At 43.3% G+C, this 11,023-nt stretch overlaps 1 protein-coding gene across 2 annotated transcripts in view; it reads right to left on the bottom strand.

The window, feature by feature from the left end:
* Positions 1–4,837: 4,837 nt before the first annotated feature.
* The window catches only part of chst11 (carbohydrate (chondroitin 4) sulfotransferase 11), a 101,759-nt gene continuing 95,573 nt past the window's right edge, over positions 4,838–11,023 (bottom strand). For both annotated transcript variants that reach the window (XM_085386172.1, XM_085386173.1), the window contains exon 4: positions 4,838–10,997. In XM_085386172.1, coding sequence (XP_085242298.1) covers positions 10,376–10,997 — 622 coding nt within the window. In that variant the 3' untranslated portion in view covers positions 4,838–10,375. The remainder of the gene's footprint in view (positions 10,998–11,023) is intronic.

Here is an 11,023-nt window from a genome sequence, read left to right as displayed (position 1 = left end):
AAATTAAAAACAAAAAACAAAAATAAAAACTGAATTTAAATGAGTAGATCGGCTGTTATGCAAAGTGTATGTAAGGTCAACAAGGAGCAACATTTAAATGCACAATTTTAGGATATTATTGTTATGCTTACACGACAGTAAAAGTACTTTAAGAGCAAGGGGAAAACTGAAGAACAGTAAAGAAAGTTGCTCGTCAGGCAAAGACCAACACTTTGTCTGTAGGAGTACACACTCCCAGTGTCTCTCACTGCATCCACTCAGAATGGGTTAATTGTTTTGAACAACTTTATTCTCTTTAACGAAGCCATGCAAACTTTTATCTTCATCCTATGAATATTTTTGAATTGTAGGACTTTGCTCTAATTTTTGAGCCTTTGCCTTATTTATTTATTCACTTATTTTTGAGAAAAGCAGACCTAAACTCTGCTAAATACCACAACCGAATAAATGTAACACCCACTCTTTGAGCATCAATATCATGGGATAAATCCTAGTTTCAATAAGGTGTGCTTACTGTGAGGCCCTGTGGAAAAGTCTGTATTACCTGACCAGTTGACGAGTGGTTGGTTGAGATTGCTACCACTGTTTGAAACTGGTTACACTTACAATCAGCTGGAGATTCCTTTGATCACTTGCAGGTTTCCAGCACTTCAGCTGCTCATTAAGAGCAGTGACACTGTGAATGGAGAGCGCTTTGGCTCAAAGTAAAAGTTGCACCTTTTGAAATGTGTTGGTTTTAGCATCAAGGCCCAACTTTTAACTTTATTTCTTGTTTGCATCACTTTCACTACTTCCACAGACTAATTGGAGAGTTTTTCATGCAAATTATCATCAATTACCCCAAACAATCACAAGGGAGATCTATATGACTAGTTTCACCCTGCAACAGTCAGCACACAGATTTTACTCCAGCAACAAGGGGTCACTGACTAGTCTCTGTGACTATGGTATATAAAGGCTGGTATCATTTGCATTGCAATGAAAATGTGTGAAGTTTTTCTAATAATGCTGGGGAAGCACTGGTCCCAGCAGAGAATCCTGCAGAACTCTGAGACTAACTTTTGTGTTACAGACGCATTTCCACGCACAAACTGGAGTCTAACAGATAGATGTGATTCACACCACTGCAGCAAAGTTCCTTTAATAGCCTCATTGTGTTCTGTTCTCTGTAACAGCATTGTATTGTGTTGTGAACTGAATGTTGCACTGAGGTCTAGCAGGACAAGCATCACGATGAGTGCACTGTCAAAGGCTATAAGAAGATCATTTGTAACCTTCACTGTCTTCGCTGTCTGACAAATACTCTTCCAAGATTCTTTAAAATATAAGGTAAGTTAGAAATGAGTCTACAATTAGCTAAGACAGTCAGATGTTTGCTTAGAAAGTAAAGGCTTAATCACCGCCACCTTAAAAGTCTGTGATACGTAGCGTGTTACTAAAGATTAAAACTGAATCGTGCTTTGTTCCTGTTTTCGTTTCATCAGTGACAAGCAGTAAGGCGTCCTCGCTTAGCAGAGGGCTTTTGTTCATCAAGCAAACGGAAATATATAAATGAGCGCAACGCCATTTCCTGTCCAGCTTATGTGTGGTCTGCTCTAAGGTGAGAGGAACACATACCAACCTTAGATCAGTTTGAGGTATCTCTTCCTTAAACATAATTACAACACTTTAAGAAAGATTATTATTGTAAATGTTATCCAAACATGGGGAGACAGAAGAGGTTTCTCAGGAAATACTCTTTTACTGGTTTTGATTTTACAGTAAAGGTGAACAAGGAGTCAGGCTTTCAGCTGAGCACCCCAATCTGTGGTTACAGTGACAGATTGCTGCCACTCCTCCTCAGGCTGTGCTTCAAGCATTCTGACAGTTTGCATGACTCGGGGTGTTGATGTAAGGATTCAGCCTGCTGTAACCATGTGTCTGTAAGGCACAATCAATACGTTGATCAATTATTGACACTGGTTGTTTGGAGTAGTAAATATTACGATGGTTCTAGGGGCTCCTGCCCAGACTGGGACCAGCCAGGTTTCCCAGTCTGGCCCCCACAGAGTCTGAGCTCTTTTGTGTGGATACACATCATTTTAGCTGGTCTGATGATGACTTTATTTTTCTGAGTGTGTAAAGAGACGGAGAGTGTAACTGTGGCCAGAGGCCTTGCAGAACGTACGTCTTGGTTTGAGGACATGTTTATGGGCAGACTGGAGAGCACTCCAGCACGTGTTTATTGAGGACGACAACGCGATCAAGAGAGACGGGCTCACAATGGTAGGTTGTTTGTGTCTGTGTGTGTCTCCACCCTCCACCTGCACCTGAGTTAGGTTTCACTTGTGGAACGAATCATCCAAGTCAGCTACAACACAGATGCCTGTTTGAAACCCAACGATGTGGGACCACTGTAATGAGATAATGAAAAGACTACAGGATCTACTCTTCAAATGTGCAAAGCATCAAATATCTCAGTGTAAAATCATATATAAGGCCATGCTTTGATCTTTATGGAACTATTACTTTATTTGAAAATGTTGTTACTTTGGGTGCAACTCAACAATGCCTCCGCTCAGCCCTGGCGCAGGGGGCCTCTGGCGCATCGACCTAACTAGGGGGCTCTTCAACTGACAGGGAGGTTGTTCCATCCTTGGAGGAGTCCACTCTGCAGGTGGGGGAGAGTCACAGGAGAGGTGGAGAATAAACTTAACCTGGGTGTCTACTGTCTTGTGCAGTCTGGGAGATGATTGAATGTTAGGGTGGGTACAGTTTCCTCTGCGGTGGGGTCGGGTGGGCTGCCCCGGGTCCTGTGGGGCAACAAAGGTCGATCAAATGGATCAATACGGCAAGGCCGTGGTGATCCATTTGGCAAGTAAATCCATTGGGTCTCATTGTTGGTCTTCAGACAACAGTTCTGACGGCTAAAGAACCAAATGGGACAGGAAAAAAACCAAAAAAAACCAAACAATGCCTCCGCTAACTCGTTTAGCTAATAGCCTGCATGCCATGTTTATAACTCTGCTAACTTCTGCAAGAAGGACACCAATCTCTTAATTTCTCAAGTGATGTTTGCTGTTGGTGAAGTTTGGCTTCAGTTGGTCTAATCCATCAACTATCACATGAGGAAGTAAGGAGGTGTCATATTCAGGAGTGGGTTGGCCAATTGTCTTGGCTCATGCATCATTCTGCTAGCTCTGCATCTGTAGCTTCTTGAGAATGCGATACATCATCACCGTCTTGTCTAAGACAGATTTGCACAGCGGCTAAGAGTTTTTCATCAAAGCGAAATGTGTCATCAAGTATCCAGAATAAAAGATGCCATGTGCTCCCTCTAATTCCTCTTCCTGGCAAAGTAGACGGTCCAGAAAACATTTAGACTATTCAGTCTTGCCCGCCAGCTTGTATATCTGCACTGTCTCTACCATAGGTGTGCAAAATCATTTTATATATGTATAAATTGCATTTAATTGCTTGTCGTTTGGACAGAGCCTGCTAGAGAACCTAGAGACTTGCAGGCTAAGGAGTCGTGTATGTCGGGTCACGAATGTCTTTTATTGTGATTTTATATCCATGTGGTGGCGGGAAGCTGGAGCCACATTACATGACAAACTGTTTTAATGGTTTCACAGTTCAGATTTGTCATCCAGATTGTTGTCTATAAATAATTACATCACATTAGCTCTGCAATAACAACTGATGCCAATTCACTGTCCAAAATTTAAACAGTTAACACATTAGAAAAATTACACAATTAGAGACACTTGCTGACTTACTGACAGAATAATACCTTCATTTGAATTGACCTATGGAGTATTAATCCTTCGATGTCGACTTTTTCTGTTGTTTTGTAGCAGAATTGACGCATTAATAGGGAATGCGAGCTGGTTTTAGGCCATCATGGTTAGTTTTACTCTACTGATGATGTGTTGTTGCAATAGTCCGTAAGCACTTTGAGTAGAAAAACGCTATATAAGAGCCAGTCCATTTACCATTTACAAGACGAAACAAAGGTCAGACATTTGGGTTACCTGCTTGACTGTAAATCAGGACCCTGCCTAGACACAGTGATACTGTGGCTCTGAGAATTTCTGGATGGTCTTGGATAACTGGCCGTTGAAGGAGAGCTGTTTGTAAAAAGTTCCTCTAAAAGGATCGATATGTAGGTCCGCAGGTAGGCTGGCTATGATGGTCATGTGCACCATTACACCACCCATTCAACGGGGGACTGACAGAGTCAACCCTACCATTAAAATTAAGACTCATCAAACTTTTTCCTTCTAATTTTGGTGACTTTGTATGAATTGTAGTTTCCTGTTCTTGGAGGAGGAAATAATGACAACACTCGTAAAATAGTTAGAAAATGTCACCTGCCTAACACTTCTCAGTTCACTGACATCCAAATCACGTTTCATCTGAAACTGTGTAATGTGAGATGACCTAGTGGCAACAAGACGTCTCTGTTTCCACTATTGTAACAGGTCTGTTACTGCAAACCCGTCCCATATGGACACTCAAAGTCAGATTTAATCACAATGAGCGTGTTACAGCTTGTCTGCATAGATTATTGTGATGGGACATACTTTCTCTAAAATTTCTGATCCTATCCAAGCACCACCTGACAGAGCAGCAGTATTCGATGCCCTGTGATTGGAATGGTCAGCTATTGCCCATAACAGTAAAACATATTGACAAGTGTGGTAAATTACTTTGTGCATCACGACAGAGACATCGCCTTTCTGAAGTAGCATGGCAATAAAAATGGCCAGACTAGTTAGGAGCTAGAGAATCCACCAACCCCATAGATAGAAGCGTACACGAGTTCCACACAAGACAGAAGGAGTCACAGACAAAGTGGATTTCAGTGTCATTTTATTGTGAAAACAGGATAAACCACGGGTCACGCTGCTGTAGGATCCACCCCACTCTCCCACACAGTGTACATTATTCATTATTCATGATTTTGGAAAGTACCCCTGAAAATGAACAGAGTAAAAGAGCACAGCGAGAGGCTGTCCCACGAGGAAAAGCAACATATAGAAAATTTGGGTGTGTTGCCATGGTAACGTGAGCAGGGAAGCAGTATCTAGAAATAAATAAATAAATTAATGGTACATGTTGGAACGAGGGTCTCGACTTCCTGGAGCAGTGGTGGCGCGCACACACGCGCACAAACTCCACTGACACATAGCTCTTTGATACAGCACACATGGTGAAAACGCTGATGATATGGAATAACGCAGCATCACACACTGATCGTTTAAATTAAAAGGTCACCCACACATTACAGCGCAACATCCGTGCCTCCTGGCAGCACGGGAAGCAGCTGGAACCACGAGACGTGCGGGGCCTCTGCTGAAGGACGTACACAACGTCAGGGCGACACAGAGACACGTGAAACCTGCTTGGACAGGTCATGCCCATGCTAATGCTAACTGATTTGAAAACGTGCCTAGATGTCGCTGAGCATGCGAAGGGCAGGCCTACTCAGGCTAACTTGTTTATTATAAGATCACTTATAATAAACACCATCTCAGTTTATTATAACTTGGGTTGTTAGTTTTGGAGTCATTGCTATTAAATATTTATTGGCAAGAGTAACAGTGTTACAACCAAGCTAACTATTTGCATCTTAAACAGGATCAATAACTGGGAAAAGATGGTTACGTTTTTTGGAAATCTGACTTTACTATGTAGGTACCATTTTCGGCCTGTATACTTCATAAACACTTTAGAAAGATTTACATTTGATAGTTAATTTTGTGCAGTTATATTTAGCAAAGTTTTCAGCTGTCAGAATGTTAGCTTGTTCTGGTGCTAGTTGGATAACTAATCTGTGCTGTACATATTCATACTATTCTGCGCTGCTAGTTGTTGGGATTGTTACAGATATTTTGGCTGAGTCTGCTGCTGTTTGACCTAAAAATAAAGTGGTTTAAGTCTAGAGACCAGTCGCACCCATCTGGCAACATCTGTTTGCAAGGGGAAAATGTGTATTCCCCAACCAGTTGGCAAGTGGTTGCTGGAAGCTGCTGGCAGCCACTGGGTGAAGTCAAAAAAACTCCAACTGTTTTCCAACCAGTCAGGGAATACCCACGTTTCTCTTGCAACCAGCGGCTCACTTAGAGGCCTACAACACTGAGAGAGTCGATTTTATAGCGACTGCGAACAACATCCAAGTGCTTGCAATTGGTGGGGGATAAAATGTCCACAACTTTTTCATCCTTTGACTGCTCTGACTTGTGTGTCTTTAACACTAACCTGTTGTGGTGATACCGGTATTACCAGTTTGTTGGACAAAATACTCCAAATAATCCAAGCTGTAATAAACTGAGCAACTTCTGACGAACGCTCATTTGTTTGTAGTTTTCAGGATCATGTCCGTCCCACAGATTTCTAAAAATAAAGCTGAAGTCATACCTGATGGGGTCACTTCTTTATTGCAGGTATGAGTAAGGTTATAACTGAGGATGTACGCCTTCTGTCCTAATGTGACTGCAGGATGTTCACTGTGTCTCTGTGTCGCCTCTGAATGAAAGGCACAGAAAAATGAGAGTAGTAATGTGTGTGTGTCTGTGTGTGTATGTATGAGGCAACCAAAGTAAGTCATAAATATCACAGCTCAAAAAATAACAGCAGAATGAATGACATCATGTTTGGACTGTACAAAAATATCCTGTGCTGGGACTCAGATATGTCTGACACGACACAGGCAGAGGACGCATGTAAGAAATCATCCTGGCTTTGTCCTTCTGTGCTGATGATATGATGCTTATTTTCAAATATGGTGTCTCTGCTGATGAAAAGTGTCCCCACAGAGAGAGAGACTGAAACGACCTTTGTGTCTCCACTGCTGTGAGTGAGCGAGTGAGCCGACTGAGAGCTTGCAGCGTTTGGGTGGAAACAGGTGACGAGGGTTAGGTCATTAGCCAAACTAGCAGCGTGCTCACCCACTTAAATTGTATCTTCTACCTTTATAATCAGCTCTTTTTTAGCATGTTAACAATCTGAACTCTGAAAGTAAAAAACAAATAAATGACCTGAACAAATAAGTGTATTTACACTAAAAGACTTAATCTGTTGACATCATCACTGACAAAGAGTCCAATCCAAGGCCAGGCGCTGCACCGTGTCTCCTGTTTTCACTCAGAATGACAGAAATGCTCAGCTCCAGCCTGCATAGCTGAATGTCACTAACAAATACGTCAGATTATATTAGATATGTCCATCTTTTACACTGTGTGTATCATGAGCCAGGCACACTGACACCCACTCCAAAGCACAGAACTGAGTCAGGATTCCATTTGAACTTTCTACCATCAAATTTACAGGAAATTTCACTTCAAACACAATTTTCCTGCTTCTGAAACGATTCTTTCTTGTATTTACAAAATCTGGGTGTCAATACAATAAAATAAAAATACAAGTAAAGCAGAAAAATAACATCATCTACTCATCCTCAAGAGGAAAACTGCTGTTAGAAGACAGCAAATGTGTAGTTCAGTCTAAAAGCAGACGTCGTTCAGAAACAACATAAATATACCCACTAGCTAGTCCTCAATATAGACACAGCTATGGAGGAAAAATAACTTTAAATGTTGCTGCTTGTTTGTAACTGAGAGACTGAGACAGCGTCTCAGGGCTGCAGGAGTCCCCGTGGGCTCTGTTTGCTTAAGCAGGCTGCGTTTTCCTGCATGGACAGTACTGATCACTGACACTGAGCCTTTTTGTTCTGGTTTTGTTTTTAAACCAGGGGGCCACTTCTGGAGCGATGTAGGAGGAGAGAAACCGGAGTGTGAAGAGAGGCCGCTGTAATGGCTTGTTTGCAGGTTAAGAGGTCCTTTGTGCATTGTTTGTCTTTCATTCTGAGCGCAAAATGAGCCGTTTAAACTGAGCTCTGACAGTGTGAGGTTCTGCCTGCTCGTGGCTTTCCCTATAACTGCTGAGTAAGACGCTGCGTGGCAATAACCTCAGCAGCAGTGCTGGTGTGTGTCTGTGTGAGTGTGTTTGTGTGCGCCTGACCCAGGAGGAGGCCCAGATGAGAATATAACCATTGTTTCTGCTGGAGGATGAGGACCGGGGCGACAAGCCAGCCCAGTAGACTCGTTCCTTTATTAGAGCCAGATGTCTGTGGGTGTTAGAAAGGAAAACTAAGGCTGTTTGACTCGAACCTCCAGACACGGGCATGTGCACAAACGGACACCAGCAATGAGTCCAAAGCAACAAGAAGGGATCTGCAGCTACAACATCCAGCCCGAGGGGGAAAAGGCGTATGTGCAATCTGATTTAGATGTGCTGACTAACCAGGGGTCATAATGAGACAGTTTTCAAGCAGAGTGGACCTGGATTTATTCTATCAGAAAGAAAACATCATACTGCAACTCCAAAGAGTTAGGGACTCAAAAACCATCAAAATCCTTAATGAAGTACAATCAGTAGTGTTATATATATATTTACGCTTGTCTTGCTAATCTCTCAGGATGAGATCAAACTCAGTGATCAAGCCTGAGCTGTGATAACCCTACTGTCGCCACGTCATCACCGCTGGAACGCTCTCGTCACATTTTGAGGGTCTTTACTTTGCAACCTAAAGCACCTCGAGGCGATTGTTGTTGTTGTTATTTGGTGCGATACGAAAACATGGAATTATCCTGAATTGAATTAAATTGACTATATTAACCACAATGCCCCCTCACACAGATCTGCTGACCTCCCTGAGCCTGCTTCTGCTGGAGGGTTCTTCCTGTTAAAAGGGAGTTTTTCCTTCCCACTGTCGCCACAGTGCTTCAAAGGCAGTTGTTGTTCTCTCTGTTATTCTCAGGTCTGTACCTCACAATATAAAGTACCTTAAGGGGATTGTTGTTGTGATTTGGTGCTATATAAATTAAATATTCTAACGCTGTGAAATTAATTTGAAGCTGGAGTGGATTAAAATGTACAAACTGGTGTAAAACACAAAACGACTCCCTCTGTCACTATAGTGTGTGACGGGCAGCCCATCCTCCCTCCTGTGTAGTTATTGACATTACACAACATTAATCACACCACAGGATCCTTTCTCTGTTATGTTGATTGTTGACGTGTCTTCTTTGGGATGTCCTAAATGGCAAAGATGTGCACTTAACAGTGACTGTGGGTCTCTGAGGCCCTCAGCCATTTTGGCACCAAACGTCTGACAATAGAAATGTAAAAAAACATAAATTTTGAATGATGTGAAGCACAGAAAGACAAAGCCAAGGGCCAAAAATGTACCACAAGAAATGAAAAAGTTTGAACTTCTCTAAAGTGTCCTAAATGTTTTTCAGCCCAAGAAAATAAAATATTAAATTCTTTCCATCTTAGTTTCAACAACAAAGCAAATTAAATAATCTTTTCATTGCTGCTCGCAGCAGTGATTCATAAGACAATAAAAACAAATAAAGCATGAAGACGAGAAAAGAGGATCATTTAGTGAAAAACAGATTTGGTTGCTGGAGCAGGGGCACGTCCACGAAGCTCCTCTATGCAGGGCATGGCGGTAATGAGACTCAGCGCCTTTAACCCTTTAACAGCCACACAGGCCGTCTCTCGTCTTGTAGGTTAGAGGCAGGCCGGTGCGCCCACTGAGCGAATCCTGTACCTGTCCAGACACGTTCTGTAGCTCAAAGTATTAAGGATGCTTGGTGTTACAGGCAATGATACGTAAGCACTTCACTGCTGTGGCAGAAGGGCCGACAAACTAATGCTAGAAACCAGTGACAGCGAGCTGTCGGCTGCACCGCCACACTACTAATGTGGAGGTCTTGAGAGTGGAACCGCAGCCATCAGCTGCAGTAATCCTCGAGGTGGTGATGAGGCAGTTTCCCTCTCAGCTGTATGAATCTAATGAGAGCAAGCATGATGGGTACTGGCTCGCCACGCCGAGAGCTCGGTGGAAGATGTGAAGTGTGCCTTACAATTTGGCGGAGTTTCTATATTGATCAGAAGGAGGAGGAGACAAACTTAGCTCCCATAATGCTTTGGGGTCAGGGCACGTGCGAGGACGCTGTTTGCTTTGCAGAATCTGAAGCAGCCTAATTTGTCAGCAGTTTGCTTAAACGTGTAGGGAACAACATCAGGAGAATCCCTCATCCAGTCCATCCTCTGAGGATAACAACCATGAAGACCTGCTTCACCCACACATTTCAGTCTTTGCATGCGTCTAGTCCATTTAGCCCACATCCCTGTCCAGTTGGTGCTGACTGAACATCCTCTGAATTATTCCCAGAAACTCACACACCTCCGGCACCTGTTTACACATCAATTTTACAGTTTTTTAAATCAAGTTTGTTCCCATAAAATTCTGCCCTCCGCTCATTTCCTTTTATCTGTTTGACCGAATCAGCCGCTCTCAGAGTCCCATCTCTGTCCACCATTACTCCAACCTCAGGTAGCTGGGTATGGAGTAGTTGAACATGAGGAAGTCTAACTTGTAAAGCTGGTAGAGCTGGATCTGCTGCTGAGTGCTGATATTGCTGAAGAACTGAGCCGTCATAGCATCCGTGGTACGAGTGGACTTGGCGTAGGTCGGGAAGCGCAGGGAGTCACCTACACCCACCAGCTGCAACAGGTAGTTTGCATCCTCCTCCAGTGTCTCATACTTGCCCACCATGTCATAGTGGATGTGACACGGGTGACAGAGCTGGTACACAGTCTGCCAGTGCTCGTTGAGTCCGTCCCGCTGTGTGGCCGGGTCCACCAGATACTCAATGAACTCTTTGAATTTGACATCAGCCCCGTTGAGCAGGGCATCCTGCGTGGCGTTCTTGCGGTAGCGGCGGATGATTCGGGTGCCAAAGCGCTTGTGGAAGGATGAGTTGTACTTGAGGGTGAACTTGTTGCGATATGCAGAAACCAGCCTCTCGAAGGGCTCACGAACAAAAAGGAACTTGAGGTAGTTCTTGAGGCGGTGATTGATCTCGGCAATGCTGTACTGATTCAGTGTCTTAAGGTTGGAGGGAACGTGGGCTTCATTGGAAGGAATTTCCATTGGGTCACTGCGTGAGAGAGGCACGAGACAGTG

Source organism: Rhamphochromis longiceps, linkage group LG17 (genome assembly GCF_057381845.1).
Source record: "Rhamphochromis longiceps isolate RC_006_pf linkage group LG17, R_longiceps_female_GT1.1, whole genome shotgun sequence".
Lineage (NCBI taxonomy): Eukaryota > Metazoa > Chordata > Actinopteri > Cichliformes > Cichlidae > Rhamphochromis > Rhamphochromis longiceps.
This window is presented reverse-complemented; position numbering and strand designations above follow the sequence as displayed.